At 41.9% G+C, this 15,441-nt stretch overlaps 1 protein-coding gene across 1 annotated transcript in view; it reads left to right on the plus strand.

Moving 5' to 3' along the window:
* unc80 (unc80, NALCN channel complex subunit) overlaps window positions 1–15,435 on the plus strand; it is a 24,620-nt gene extending 9,185 nt beyond the window's left edge. Inside the window, exons 23-51 of the mRNA XM_026819245.1 lie at window positions 77–200; window positions 270–447; window positions 507–645; window positions 713–822; window positions 906–1,096; window positions 1,172–1,387; window positions 1,447–1,582; window positions 1,668–1,937; window positions 2,191–2,439; window positions 2,639–3,128; window positions 3,543–4,158; window positions 4,257–4,437; window positions 4,508–4,686; window positions 4,763–5,011; window positions 5,084–5,357; window positions 5,427–5,734; window positions 5,878–6,303; window positions 6,368–6,586; window positions 6,666–6,811; window positions 6,878–7,199; window positions 7,275–7,595; window positions 10,217–10,454; window positions 10,631–10,840; window positions 10,912–11,262; window positions 11,405–11,617; window positions 11,731–11,832; window positions 13,274–13,399; window positions 14,149–14,297; window positions 14,394–15,435. Coding sequence (XP_026675046.1) covers window positions 77–200; window positions 270–447; window positions 507–645; window positions 713–822; window positions 906–1,096; window positions 1,172–1,387; window positions 1,447–1,582; window positions 1,668–1,937; window positions 2,191–2,439; window positions 2,639–3,128; window positions 3,543–4,158; window positions 4,257–4,437; window positions 4,508–4,686; window positions 4,763–5,011; window positions 5,084–5,357; window positions 5,427–5,734; window positions 5,878–6,303; window positions 6,368–6,586; window positions 6,666–6,811; window positions 6,878–7,199; window positions 7,275–7,595; window positions 10,217–10,454; window positions 10,631–10,840; window positions 10,912–11,262; window positions 11,405–11,617; window positions 11,731–11,832; window positions 13,274–13,399; window positions 14,149–14,297; window positions 14,394–14,987 — 7,327 coding nt within the window. The 3' untranslated portion in view covers window positions 14,988–15,435. The remainder of the gene's footprint in view (window positions 1–76; window positions 201–269; window positions 448–506; window positions 646–712; window positions 823–905; window positions 1,097–1,171; window positions 1,388–1,446; window positions 1,583–1,667; window positions 1,938–2,190; window positions 2,440–2,638; window positions 3,129–3,542; window positions 4,159–4,256; window positions 4,438–4,507; window positions 4,687–4,762; window positions 5,012–5,083; window positions 5,358–5,426; window positions 5,735–5,877; window positions 6,304–6,367; window positions 6,587–6,665; window positions 6,812–6,877; window positions 7,200–7,274; window positions 7,596–10,216; window positions 10,455–10,630; window positions 10,841–10,911; window positions 11,263–11,404; window positions 11,618–11,730; window positions 11,833–13,273; window positions 13,400–14,148; window positions 14,298–14,393) is intronic.
* Window positions 15,436–15,441: the final 6 nt, after the last annotated feature.

Below are 15,441 nucleotides of genomic sequence, written 5' to 3' on the forward strand. Positions count from 1 at the left end.
GCAAACGTAGAAATATAATTTTATTATAAATACGAAACAAAATCGTAAAAGAAGAGACATGTTGCAATTTTTGCAGGCACATACACCAATCAGATTTGGAGGAGCACGCGGATATTGGAGGCGACACGTGTTTCACTGTAGACGACAGGGGAACTCGGAAATTTCTATTCAAAAAGAGAAGCACATCATCAACTTGCGCGGTACTTATAAAAAATGAAATGTACGCGTTTTGGCAATTACATGTACGAAATAATATTGCATTTATTTAGAGTCTTATAGAAACAGAGGTGAGCGAGGAGAACGCGAAGATCAGCCAAAGTCCTTTGGGAAATATAAGAAAGAAGCATCACATTCTGACCCCGCGGCAGAGCGAACGCAATTTAGGGATCGAATCCATAAGTTCTGGGAAAATTCGTAAATCGACTCGCTTCCAAATTGGCGGAATAGGTAGGAAATCACACTTTTAGAAAAGCAAACTATACAATTTAAATAATTAATAATTTCAGTTAATTGGTTCCGAAAAGATTACGGCAGAACCGATTCCACTGACAGTCACGAGAGTAGCGAATCGCCAACGGAGGGTTTCGTTAGGCAACCCAGTTTCCATTACGGCCATCACCGTAGCGCATCCAGATCTGGACGTGGGTGAGTGAATCTCCACAATTCAATTAATTCAGATTCAAACATGACTGCAAACAATTTGTTCGCGTAGTGTGAGTTTAACGTTGCAAAAGGCAAAGCGTCGGATGGAGGATCAGTTGAATAAAATTGGCTTTGGAAAAAGTAAGAAGAAGGAGAGCATGGAGGAAGCTCCCGGAAGTTGTAAGCTGACAGCATCTCATTATAATCTGATTTACGTTTAAAACTAATTTACACATTAATATAAAATTGATTAATTATTATAGATTTCAGTAGAAAGAATTCTATGGAGTTCGGTGAAGCCTCTAGAGAATCTGAATTCGTGGTGTTGAAAGAAAGGAGGCTGGTACCTCGCAATGCTATTTACGAAGGAATGCTACGATTCTCATTTCTGTTGGAAACGTGTCAGCCGGGTTCAGTTCCTGATCACCACCTAATGGCTGCGATTTTAGACCTCGTAAAATACATTGATCAATTTTATTTCGAAACGTTGTGAATATTTCAGAAATCTGAAGAACGGATTTTTACGTAGCCTCACGCACCGGTGGCCGCACGTGCGTGTTTGCTGTTGGAATGCGCCCACTTCGTCCACCAGTGCAATAAAGGACAATGGCCAATTTGGATGAAGATGAACATTCCCCTGTTTCGTACATCGGGTCCCATGAACAACAGAAACGCGAACACGGTATCTGCCAAGTGTCACGTGTTACAACGTACTGCAGGCAAAATGTTTTACCAATGGGCAGAGGTACTGATTTCAATAATGACTTCAATTAATATTGAACTGAACGACGTGTTACTTGCCAGGCTATAGGTGCAAGATTGGAAGCATTAATGCATGAGGACGAACAAAATGCTGAACAAGTGACAGCGATGGTGTCTGATGAAAACAAGCAACGAGAGTTAATTATAGAAGACGAAGAAGAAGACTTCCTCGATGAAGGTAAACATTTCAATATCGATTTTTTTATATTGAATAATATCGGGCTTATTGTATTATAACATCGAGTTTCTATTTTGTTTTTTAGCAAGTATAAATGGCTACGGGTCGCAATGTCCCATGGCGTTACGTTTCGCTGCTTGCATTTTGCTACTAGAGGTGACAGCATTCTTGAGGGAAGCTTATAAAAATTTGCCGAAGTACAACAAGCATCTAACGAAGGAGCGACCACAGCCTTGGGACAGGATGTACAGCAGGGAAGCGAACCGACGATGGAGCATGGCGCTCTCATCGATGGGCCATTCTCAGACATCGGCCCAGAGCCTTCAATCGATCGTCGGTGATCGCGAAGTGGCCCGTGGGTATTAAAAAAATCGTCAATTAAGGTTGTATGAACCATAAGATCTCTGCCTTACAGGAGAACAGAAATGTATCTGTATTTTATTTCTTTAATATTATTTATAAAAATATGAATTTGCATAAACATTCGCAGTTTACTATTAAAATTTCGATGCTTTTTGTCATTGGTTTTATTTAACGTCTCATACAATCTTAATGATCAGAAAAAACGAGCTGAATCAAGTAGTATCAGTTTTAAATTGTAATTACAGCGGAACGGAAGATCAGTTTTGTCCTGTACGAACCTGACAACGAATCAGAAGGTAGTAGCAAATCAACTGTTACGATACAAGGGGAAGATTTTCAATGCGCGGAGAAATCTAAACGGGTACAACATCCACAAGGTCGGCCGTTCTTGCTGCGTCGCGGTACCGCGGAGAATGCAACCGGGTCGTTTAAGAAAAGGAGTCTGAGGCTTCGCCGTGGTACTAAAGAAGGCAAGGACACTGAATGCGAGGCTTGTAAGTAAATCAGAAATAGCAGGCGAGGAGTACAGAAAGTTTATCAATGGAAGAGTTTGATGTAAGAATATAGTTTCAATTTTTACCATTTCCCACAACACGCCATTCGATTTCTTAAAAACAAGTAATTCTTTAAGAGATTTAACGTTATTTCATGTAACAATTATTATTTCTGTGGAACGATTTGGATGATTAATAGATACTGTGAGGCGAGCTGACTCGATACAGTCTAAACGAAAAGTTAGCTCGCTGTCGGACAGAAGCGACACTTCGGAACCTGGTTTCGGCGGTGAAGTCAGCGGCGAGGAATCGCCGGGTATACTGATCGACGACCAGCCGCCGGAGAGTCCTAGCGACAGTAACGAGACCGACGAGACGAACAGAAATTTCCCTTGGATGAAAGTTCTCGTTCAGTTCTCCAATTCGTTCAACTTCTGTTGCTCGCATCAGAACTTCTGTCACCCGTATTGTCATCGACGGCAGATGCGGGCTTGTTGTAGACTGATCAAGTCCGTGAGAAAGATTTACGGCGAGAAGTTCGGAATTTTGAATGGCATGAGCATGTTCGACTTAGACGCGGATAAGAAAGAGACGAGCAAGAAGGAGAAACGTAGTCGAAAGATCTCGGAACAGGCTAGTACTCAGGTGTCGCCCGTTCGAAGAAAGGACAGCGTAGGGAAGAAGTACAAGTAATTGTTGACAATAGATGAATTTTTTAGTGAAAAATATAAACTAAAAAACTCAAAAAAAATTATCGCATCACGAGAATTCTAGAAATTGATCAAATTTGGAAGATGATTAGATTATCATCAAAGTACGCATTGTTGCTTAAGTGTTAGTATGTAATTAAGAATTTATGGATAGTAATAAAGATTTAAATGTTTAATTTAATAGAAATTCGTCGTCCTACGATAATTTGTTGATAAGTAATCATTTTCTAAACTTGTTCAATTTCCTCAGAAATTCCATGATACCATAATTATTTTGAGTAGTATAGTAGCGTACTGAATTTCGCTTACTGCTTCTAGTTAGTTTATAAAAGATGTAGTCGTACATTACATATCGTAGTAATTGCATGCAAAGACGTTTCGTTTTTTAAACAGAATTGACAAGAATCTCGACGGCACTCAGTCCGTAAAAATGTCGCAACGCGACTCTTCGAAAGACTTGGTCGAGGACGCTGAACGAGGGAAAGAACCTTCGAATAAGTCCGACGGCATTGACAAAGAGAATTCAGAGATGCTGAAGTATCTGAAGAGCCAAGTGAAAGATATATTTCACGCGCCGTTGGCTACTTTGGTGAAGGGGGCAGTAGTAATGACGGAGGAACTGTTCGTGGACGTCCTTCCGGTCGCCTGGGAACTTCTGTTAGAGGCGAACCAAGAAGTAGCGGCCTCAGCTGCTTCGCTTTTCATAGTCGCAGCCGTGCGTGCGCCGAACCAAGCCAGCGAGCTGATGCACCACGGCCTCCAGCACAGCAGCACGAGCGTGCGAATAAATGCAATACTCAGGTTCCAAGTTCTATGGAAATTACGGTACCAGGTGTGGCCGCGTATGGAAGACAACGCGCACCTAACGTTCAAAGTTCCCCCGCCAGGAATCGAATTCACATTACCGTCACCGAAGATCGGCATAGAGTCACTGCCGGTCGTCGACCCACCGTGGATGCCGCAAGTGAAAACGAAGGTGGAGGAAGTGACCATCAACCAGGAGCACCATGTAAGCATGATATAACTGATTCTGCATCCGTAGAGTTAGTCGTTAGACTTAGAATTTTTCAAGTAGATTAAGTAGAATTTACTACAACTATTACTTAGAGGTCCCTGGTGACGGCAACGAAAACGCGTAAGAAGCAACAAACTGAACTCATAAAAAAGGCTTTACAGGCACAAGACGACAAGAAACGCGAAGAAAGGGAAAACTTTCTGATCACAACCATACCGATTACCGTACAGGCAGCCTACGAGCCCAGTCCTGTCGGGGATGATCATGACGAAGGTGCGTCGTTAACAATTTTAGAAGAAGAAAAATATTTGTGAATTGCAATGTTAACAACCGTCTACCTTAGGAAATGTTGGAGAGGAAGACGGTGGTGAAACTATGGCAAGGAACACGTCTCATCACGGCCAGTCAGCACCCTCTTTATTCCCCTCCTCCCTGTGTTCTGCGATCGTTCAAATAATTAATTTACTTGACGACGCCACAGTGTCAGATGACGGGAGCGCCGTTTACGAAATTGCATATCAAGTAAAAACAATCGATTCGGTAATTCGCATAATTTACACGACTCCATACTCTGCACGATGTTCAATTCTGCTATTAGGTAATTTGGAATTGTTTGGTGGAGGACAGCGCGTTGTTCCTTCGATACGTTTTGGAACGACTCACCAGAGAGAAACAAGAATTAATGTTTAAAATTTTACGACACCTCATAAGATTCGTGCCAAAGCTGCCTCAACAAGCTGCTTTCGCTCTGTATAATTATATAATCGGATACGTCATGTTTTACGCTCGTTCGCCGCACGAGGAAGGTCAGAAGTTAATTGGGACTGCTTTATCTATACTGTGGATGGTAATCAGCAGACGTAATTCAATTTCAAGTCGTTTCCATTTTTTCACCAATTTCTAATGTGTTTTTAAAAAGGTTGTTCACAGCGTGCACGGGATAATGTTTAAAGATTTGAAGCAAATACTACGAAAGGAGCAGTGCGACGCTTCAATTCTATTAACCGCGAATGTGCCGTCAGCAAAACGGATCGTGGTTCACGGTCCCCAAGACCCGGACGCCGGTGGAATTCCCTCGCAATTCCCAGTTCAAGAAGACACGCAATTCTGCCAAATACTTCGCGAATCGTTGGACTTCTTCGGCATCGAAGAGTCGAAGCACCGGGAATACTTCCTCGTCGATTATAAAACACGTTTGTACCAATCACGATCCCGATTCACGTTCCTTGTTCGTTTTGTGTGATTGAAAACGTGCATTTCAGATGAAATACGCAACCCGTCGTCGTACGTTCGGGACTATTACTTCTTCAAAGGCAGGTCGCAATTCTCAGAGATCGAGCTGGTGCACATGAAACCGGATGACGCGTTCAAAGCGTTGCAGCGGCAGGAGTTGGTCCACAAGTTCGTAGAGATCGGCAAGGTCCTATTAACGTGGGCAATTTTGAAGAACGTAGACATGGTCGTACAGAGGGTGGTTTTTCTCCACGAGGAACTAATGAAGCTACCCTCTTTCCCGAGAAGAGCACTAGAGGCGGACTTGGATTTATACAAGGGTGGTGAAATTGGTAGGGTAAGTGTCTTTAAAGCGGCGATGCTAATGGATAAAAATTCCGTTCCAAATCCACGTACAAAGTTTGCAACATTCAAATATACAATTACTATTAAAATATAATAAGTTTCAAAATTTTTTTCTATAATATTTATTAATCCCAGGAATTGCTTGGTTTGGACGTGATGCACAAGTTTATGTGGGTCAGACTGATTGCTCGTATGTTCGAGGCGATGGCCGGGAATTTTGCCTACTCGGGGGACATTCATCTCTTCTTAAACGTTTTAAACGGCGCGGTGATTATTCACAGCGAAGACTCCTGCATCTTACGCTACGTCGTCGCCACGTATATTAACGCAGCGCACAACTTCAAGAATATCTTCTCAACGAACGGCTATCTGCTAATTATGCCGACGCTGTTGCAATTGTATTCGACCCATCAGACGAATAAATTGGTGACGACCACGGTCGAATACGCTGTGAAACAGTTTTACCTCATGAACCGAAAACCGTTTATTCTACAAATGTTCGGAAGCGTTTCTACTATATTGGACACAGACGAGACCAGCCTTCACGGAGACGCTCATAAGGTACACACGTGAAACGTTCAAATAATCGAGTAATAAAATTTTAATTAATTTCAATTATCTAAAGGTACCCTCTACGTGCCTGTTTAATTTATTGCTAAGTCTGGAAACTCCGTCACCGGATCCTTTGAATATAGACGAATTAGTTAAAGAAGAGAAGCCATTGAAGGCTATCGATTTCTGTTATCACGACGAGAATGAAATGGTCACTGTATTGGACTGCATATCTCTTTGCGTAATGGTGATCGCTTACGCACCTGATTCTGTTCGAGGTCAACAAATGCTTGTAAGATAATTCTTATTCATATTCGAAGATCAGTTTAAATCCTCACTTAACGATTATAATATTTTTTTAATTTAATTAGATTATATTAGAAGCGATACTGCCTTGCTACGTGCAACGAATACAATCGCCATCGTACAACAAAGAGGGGAAAACAGAAAAAGAAATAATAAATCAATTGGCTGTAGCCATGAAAACCTTGGTGAATAATTCCGAGGCACTCACGAAGTAAGTTTATTAATTTGCAACAGGTTCCTTCGATTATGAGTGTTTCTGGATTTCCTTTTTTCTCAGATATTACAACGGGCCACAAAAATCGAGTCCCGAGCACAAGGGTTCCAGCCAACGGAATTATGGCAAGGGTCCTTATTCGCCTGGTTTCGATTTCGAGGATGAAACACACCCGACGAAATATATCGAACATGGCAGAGCCCGAAACCTTTACGACAACGACGATTTCGAAAGCTCTCATAAGAACGAGTTCCGCAGACCGCGCGATACTTTATTAAACATGATAGGCGACTTCGTGGCCCGCTGCTCCGTCCGGTTGGTGGAGTTGAACAAAAAGTCCCAAGATGGGAAGACAATTGAATTGTTAGACTCGAAATGTCACATAGTGAGTGAATCTCATGTTACTCCCTTACTGAATTATGAATATAACGTGACGGCTATTATTTTTATTAATTGATAGAGATTGGCGGATATCGCGCATAGCCTTTTGAAGATATCGCCGTACGATGCGGGCACGATGGGCTGCCGTGGCTTGAAGAGATACATGAACGACATTTTACCTTCTAGCGATTGGTCTAGCGACGATATGAAACCTGCATTGACAAATATTTTGAGGAGACTCGATAAGACTTTCAGCAAAATTTATAAAAAGGCTTCTATAAGGAGGAATACTGATTGGACCGCGGCGAGCGATCTTTTGAGAGGAGTGTACGAGACGTTGGTCAAATGCCCATACATTGCCCATTATCAATATTTGAAAGCTCTGCTAGCTACCTGCCAGGTTCAATTTCTAATGTGTTTTTAAAAAGGTTGTTCACAGCGTGCACGGGATAATGTTTAAAGATTTGAAGCAAATACTACGAAAGGAGCAGTGCGACGCTTCAATTCTATTAACCGCGAATGTGCCGTCAGCAAAACGGATCGTGGTTCACGGTCCCCAAGACCCGGACGCCGGTGGAATTCCCTCGCAATTCCCAGTTCAAGAAGACACGCAATTCTGCCAAATACTTCGCGAATCGTTGGACTTCTTCGGCATCGAAGAGTCGAAGCACCGGGAATACTTCCTCGTCGATTATAAAACACGTTTGTACCAATCACGATCCCGATTCACGTTCCTTGTTCGTTTTGTGTGATTGAAAACGTGCATTTCAGATGAAATACGCAACCCGTCGTCGTACGTTCGGGACTATTACTTCTTCAAAGGCAGGTCGCAATTCTCAGAGATCGAGCTGGTGCACATGAAACCGGATGACGCGTTCAAAGCGTTGCAGCGGCAGGAGTTGGTCCACAAGTTCGTAGAGATCGGCAAGGTCCTATTAACGTGGGCAATTTTGAAGAACGTAGACATGGTCGTACAGAGGGTGGTTTTTCTCCACGAGGAACTAATGAAGCTACCCTCTTTCCCGAGAAGAGCACTAGAGGCGGACTTGGATTTATACAAGGGTGGTGAAATTGGTAGGGTAAGTGTCTTTAAAGCGGCGATGCTAATGGATAAAAATTCCGTTCTAATTGCTTGGTTTGGACGTGATGCACAAGTTTATGTGGGTCAGACTGATTGCTCGTATGTTCGAGGCGATGGCCGGGAATTTTGCCTACTCGGGGGACATTCATCTCTTCTTAAACGTTTTAAACGGCGCGGTGATTATTCACAGCGAAGACTCCTGCATCTTACGCTACGTCGTCGCCACGTATATTAACGCAGCGCACAACTTCAAGAATATCTTCTCAACGAACGGCTATCTGCTAATTATGCCGACGCTGTTGCAATTGTATTCGACCCATCAGACGAATAAATTGGTGACGACCACGGTCGAATACGCTGTGAAACAGTTTTACCTCATGAACCGAAAACCGTTTATTCTACAAATGTTCGGAAGCGTTTCTACTATATTGGACACAGACGAGACCAGCCTTCACGGAGACGCTCATAAGGTACACACGTGAAACGTTCAAATAATCGAGTAATAAAATTTTAATTAATTTCAATTATCTAAAGGTACCCTCTACGTGCCTGTTTAATTTATTGCTAAGTCTGGAAACTCCGTCACCGGATCCTTTGAATATAGACGAATTAGTTAAAGAAGAGAAGCCATTGAAGGCTATCGATTTCTGTTATCACGACGAGAATGAAATGGTCACTGTATTGGACTGCATATCTCTTTGCGTAATGGTGATCGCTTACGCACCTGATTCTGTTCGAGGTCAACAAATGCTTGTAAGATAATTCTTATTCATATTCGAAGATTAGTTTAAATCCTCACTTAACGATTATAATATTTTTTTAATTTAATTAGATTATATTAGAAGCGATACTGCCTTGCTACGTGCAACGAATACAATCGCCATCGTACAACAAAGAGGGGAAAACAGAAAAAGAAATAATAAATCAATTGGCTGTAGCCATGAAAACCTTGGTGAATAATTCCGAGGCACTCACGAAGTAAGTTTATTAATTTGCAACAGGTTCCTTCGATTATGAGTGTTTCTGGATTTCCTTTTTTCTCAGATATTACAACGGGCCACAAAAATCGAGTCCCGAGCACAAGGGTTCCAGCCAACGGAATTATGGCAAGGGTCCTTATTCGCCTGGTTTCGATTTCGAGGATGAAACACACCCGACGAAATATATCGAACATGGCAGAGCCCGAAACCTTTACGACAACGACGATTTCGAAAGCTCTCATAAGAACGAGTTCCGCAGACCGCGCGATACTTTATTAAACATGATAGGCGACTTCGTGGCCCGCTGCTCCGTCCGGTTGGTGGAGTTGAACAAAAAGTCCCAAGATGGGAAGACAATTGAATTGTTAGACTCGAAATGTCACATAGTGAGTGAATCTCATGTTACTCCCTTACTGAATTATGAATATAACGTGACGGCTATTATTTTTATTAATTGATAGAGATTGGCGGATATCGCGCATAGCCTTTTGAAGATATCGCCGTACGATGCGGGCACGATGGGCTGCCGTGGCTTGAAGAGATACATGAACGACATTTTACCTTCTAGCGATTGGTCTAGCGACGATATGAAACCTGCATTGACAAATATTTTGAGGAGACTCGATAAGACTTTCAGCAAAATTTATAAAAAGGCTTCTATAAGGAGGAATACTGATTGGACCGCGGCGAGCGATCTTTTGAGAGGAGTGTACGAGACGTTGGTCAAATGCCCATACATTGCCCATTATCAATATTTGAAAGCTCTGCTAGCTACCTGCCAGGTATTGAAGTTAATTGGCACTTTACTAAGAAATTCAGTATTTCTCAAATATTATTACAAATATCAGTAATATTATTAACAAATGCCTAGTTATATGATTTATATGTTACGAATTCGAACATTAAAGAATTAACAACAATCGCTTAATTTATTAAATTAAATCTTTAATTAATTTACAGTCATTAATCATCGGAGATACTCCACCGGAGGATATGACATCAGCATCCTCGGCCGCTTTAATGAGCAAAATACCTCCGCAGCATTTCTGCTCCACGGTTCTTCGACTAATCGCGCTTTACGTTATATCCGTCGGTGAAGGATACTTGCATTCTATGTTCACGAATCAAACTCGTATCGAGAACATACTCCTTAATTTATTGATACCACTGTTCCTGCGTGTGGGAACCGGAAGAAAAGGTAATAGGAGAATACTGAAATGTTTTTATTTTCTCTTTTGTTATCAATTTCTTAGTAATGTATAAATAAATTCGTACTAGATTTCATATTTTAAAAGATATAGCAAACGCACTAAGAATGCCAATTATTATTGCACCAATCTAATACTGACAAGAGTTTCGAAATGGTATTTTTAGATGTGCCGAAGCTGAGACAGTCGGATATTAATTTTGCTTTAAGTGCTGTACTGAACACGTTATGGCCATTGACTTCTAAACCGATACCGGTTACCACGCAGAATTTGAAGACAGCAACAGATATGAGAGCGGGTAGTTTAACGTTCGTAGTGAGGGACTCGAAAACTTCGACGAAAACATCTTTAACTTTGTATCAAGTTGCCTTTTTAGGTGGGTCATCGAATCAATTAAAGGTTCCACCACGAGACGAGTATCGATTGAAACCTTTGTTTGATTCGCAGCATTGAAAATAATGACGATATGCTTCGAGACGGAATTGAAAACCGAGTGGCCAAGAATCTTACGCACAATGCGTTTATTGAATAAACGTAACGAGGCCGCCAATTATGTATGGAATTTTATAGAATTCGTGGTCACTCATCGCACCCCTTTATACATTCAAATGCTGCCATTCATCATCCACAAGGTCGGGCAAGCGCCGATCTCGGAACACGAGAGGAACATGCAGAACAGCATACGTGCGAAAATTATTGGCGACACTAAAACGGTACCGAAATCACGCGGCACACTATTGACAGATTTGATACACGAATTGAAGGACTTGAAGGAGGAGATCGAGGACCGGAAATTCGGTTAGACACCCAGATTCTAAACCACCATGCCTGTTCTAAATCATTTGAAAATCAATTTTAAGTAGAATAAGACAATTCCGTTAAGACTGAGGTATCACGCATCCTCGTGTTAATGATTTTCAGTAATATATTATTTATTTAGATGAACTGCAACCCGAGCCAAAGAGAAGCGTCGTGGACATGCATTGCACCGATGGGCAGCCACGCACGCAGAGGCTATCCTTGATCGACCTCTTAACCGGAGATCTAGGATCAAGGAGTCACGTGAATCACCAGTCGAATTCGAGTAGCACTCTTAAGACATCGCAGCCGAGTCAAATATCGGCACCGCCAAACGGTACTCAGACTGCACGCGGTACGATTCATTTTTAAATACACCGTGCAACAATAATTATTTATTACTGTCGAATTTAATTAACGATGAGTAGAGATCACAAGATGCTTTCTCTGTTCATTGTTGTTACTTAGGATCGAGCACGAGCGGTGGTTCCTCCACTCTTCGCGAGGCCAGCGAGGCTGGCATCAGCGAACAGCCGCTGGCCGAGCAGCAACAGCAGCAACAATCAACAGGTATTCGATCTCTGTCGAAAAACATTTAGCAAAGAAAGAAAGATTCTGACGTTAAAGATACATATTTAACGGTGCGACTGCAAGCCTCTCATAAATGTTTCGCTGTTCTACTGAGCGATCAAGCGACGACGTTTGATACCACAGTTGGATCGAGCCATTGTCTATAGGGCACTGCGACGAAATCTGCGAAGCTCTTGCGACACACCTCCTTCCGTTCGCTTTTTAAAACGACGCCGCGACGCATTCCATTTCACTTCCCTGCTAGTGAGGCTTGCGACGAACTCTCTGGATTTGCAAATTTTCTTTCCCGTTCACGCCCCGATCGAACTTTATTACCAAATACGTAGCAGTCCAACAACTCGGTTCTCATTGCTCAACGATTTTGCTTTATCATTTCTCCCATTGTTTATCCCTGTTCAGCCTTATTATTGATCATTCCGTTGCTTCCATTGCTAGCTAGGGGACGGAGGTAAGCACACTCTAAAATAGCAAATTCTGATAAACAGCCTCTATTGATAAACTGCTGGTGTGTTCCCGTATTCACGCTTCTCTACGTTTCGTAATTCTCGTCCGATCTTTATTCACTCTTTCCTCCCACTCGATGTCCCTCTCTTCTGGTCACATTTGTTGCTACTGTTTTTTCTCGTGTAATCATTTCCGTGAACAGAGATTTATAACTACGAGTCCCCCGTATACATTCACACGTATGCACGTTGAAAAAAAACAACTGGTTCCCTCTGATTTTGCGTTTCTCATTGTATGTTGAAACGATTGTTGAAGAAAGCAAATCAGATGCGAAATCTCATTTTCACGGTGTAACATCCTATTAGATTATTCCGTTATTATTGTCACTGTTCCTTCACGTTCTGTATACATTCGTAATAACATATATATATATATATACATTATATTGTATAGCAGTATTTAGACAATGGTAATGTCCAACAGTTGGTACCCTGCTCACTGTTAGAGTAGTTATACTTTATCACAGCGTAGTTGCTTCGACTCTCTCTCTCTGTCTGTCTCTCACTCTGTCTCTTTTTCTCTCTCTATCTTCTTAAATTTCATTTTTAATTATGTCCGTAATCGAAAACAGATTCTTCCATACATAACAGACACAGATTTACTCAACAAGCGTGCCCGAGCACTCAACACAGTCTCATCGCATTAATTTTTCATTGACGCGTTTTGTCTCGCTTAAATGTTCGTACAGGTCTTCCATAATCGAAGCAACCTCGTGAAGAGTCATAAGAAGGACGCATAATCACTTCATTCGTTTCAGATCTCCTCTTTAACCGAATAAAATTTTAGACTGCGGAAGTAGGTACCATGACGATTATCGAATATAATAGCAACGTAACGATGACACCGTTCACCTGGCCTGAACCCCATGTCTCGTCTTACCCCTTTCATTTTGGACGTTAAATGTGGCATGTTTCAGATAAATCCCAACCATCTTCTACTACTAGCGATGAACGTAACCATGTAAAGCCTCATCCTATATTAACTCATCAAAAGGCGCCAAAACTGCGCTTTCTCTCTTCCGTAGAGTTTAGGCACTCATCAGGTAAATTTCGTGCCCCTATAATTTACTTATAGTCTCAATCCGGTGTATCTACGTTTGTTGTAAATAACATCGCATAGATTATATTTAATTAAATATTAATTGTCCGTCGAATACATGCGCAAGCCATTAGCATGCTTACGTTTCCGTTACCGTGTGTCACATTCTGTTCCATTTTCATTTACACGATATTTTTACCAATTAACTTATGCGATACACACACGTCCTGAGTATGAATCGTTTCAATCGTATTTGTTATCTCTGACAATGCGTGCGTCAGAGGACTATTTAAAACACATTGTATATTCTATTAATATTGTTTCCCTATATTTTATTAATATAATACTCACTTTTCTACAGTCGTTCCAAGCTAACAACCAAATTACTATTAACAATAGACCGAATATTAATCAATACTTGATCATGACACTGTATCAAATTACTTGACTTAATACTTCTACAAAAAATTATCTCACATACTATGCGAAATTGTAAATAAAATTGATCCTGTCGTTTACACTCTGATTAATTAGATGAAAGTTTAACTGTTTCACGTGTCTGTTCACAGTAGACATAGTGCGATGTTTAAGATAAACTTACATGTCACGAAACACGATTGTCGGTGTCGGTGGCGTTTCGGGGAACACGTCCGGGTTGCGATTAGTAGTTCTGAAGGAGCAGCATGGATAGATTGTAGAATAGAGGGTAGCATTCGACGGCGTGGGGCGATTAATCGGGACTGAATTCGTTAGGGGAAACCGTGACGAGTCAGCTCAGCCCAACCAGTCCAAACGAGGACAGTTCAGGCGAATGCCGGCCAGACAAACCTCGGTTACAACGCTCTATGGGTCAAAGCAAGAAAACTTTGCGGCTGCGAAAGAGTCGAAGAACTCCCGCAGAAGTAAATGCACATTTATTAATATCAAATTGCCGGACCAGAAATAAAATATCTTCTTTTTATTTTATATAATATTTTTATTCATTATATTTGTTTCAGACAGCGCAGTCGAGATCAGAACCAAGTAATATCTCGCCGCAGCCACAGACGAGCCAACAGCCGGCCGTGCTTACACCACCGACTCCCGTACCATTGGAATCATCGGCCTTTAGCATCGCCTCGGATTCATCATCGATTCGTTCGCGGAGGAGCTCGTCGATTCGTCAGTCTGACTGCGAGAAGGGCGGCAGCCTACCGAACGAACAAATGCACGCGAACGTCCATCACCACCATTACCATCACTACCACCACCATCACCATCTTCACCTGCAGACGTCGGACGTCTCTTGGGACGACGATACGTCCAGCACGTCCGGCTATCGCGAGTCCTACAGCATGCAACTGGTGTCTTTGGACGGCGGTAACAATAACACGCGTCAGATTCACGCGCCGCCATTAGCCTCGCCGGATCTGAACGACATACCGTCGACCAGTAGCACGACGACTCACGTTTTCGAGGGAAGCTCGCCGGACTGCTCGATCAATGGAAGCGGTGCAGAGAAAACGGCGCTATTGACTGTCAGTCAAAGATCGAGCTCGCAACATTCGTTGCTGATGGTGTTCCCGAATCAGGACGAAGACACGTTGATATAGGTAACTTCTACGCACCGCGACGAGACTGAACGAAGCTTAAATAAATAACTTTTAACCGCTGACCGATACTCCAGTGCATATATTTGTTACGCGTCTCATTTGATGTTACAGAGTATTTAATAAAATATCTTTTGTCGAGATGTATTTCATTTATGTATAGGCAGGAGTACAATGTTTTCGGTTAAACGTAGCGGTTAAAGGCGTTTATTGGCGTAGCACGAGAATTTAGAAAATGTTCCATAACGTAGATTGCGAGTTAATAAAGAAATGACCTAGTGCGATGTTCAGAGTATCGATTAATATACTACGTTGAGACCAGAGAGACCAATTTAAGATACGTACGTTGGGAGCCTAGCCTCGTGGTTACAGAATATGTACTTTGTAATACTTGAGCGTAGCGAAGAAATTACGACCACGTGGATGATTAGGCCTAAATATTTCTATGTTACAATTC

Source organism: Ceratina calcarata, unplaced genomic scaffold (assembly GCF_001652005.2).
Source record: "Ceratina calcarata isolate Rehan_Ccalc_2016 unplaced genomic scaffold, ASM165200v1 scaffold97.2, whole genome shotgun sequence".
Lineage (NCBI taxonomy): Eukaryota > Metazoa > Arthropoda > Insecta > Hymenoptera > Apidae > Ceratina > Ceratina calcarata.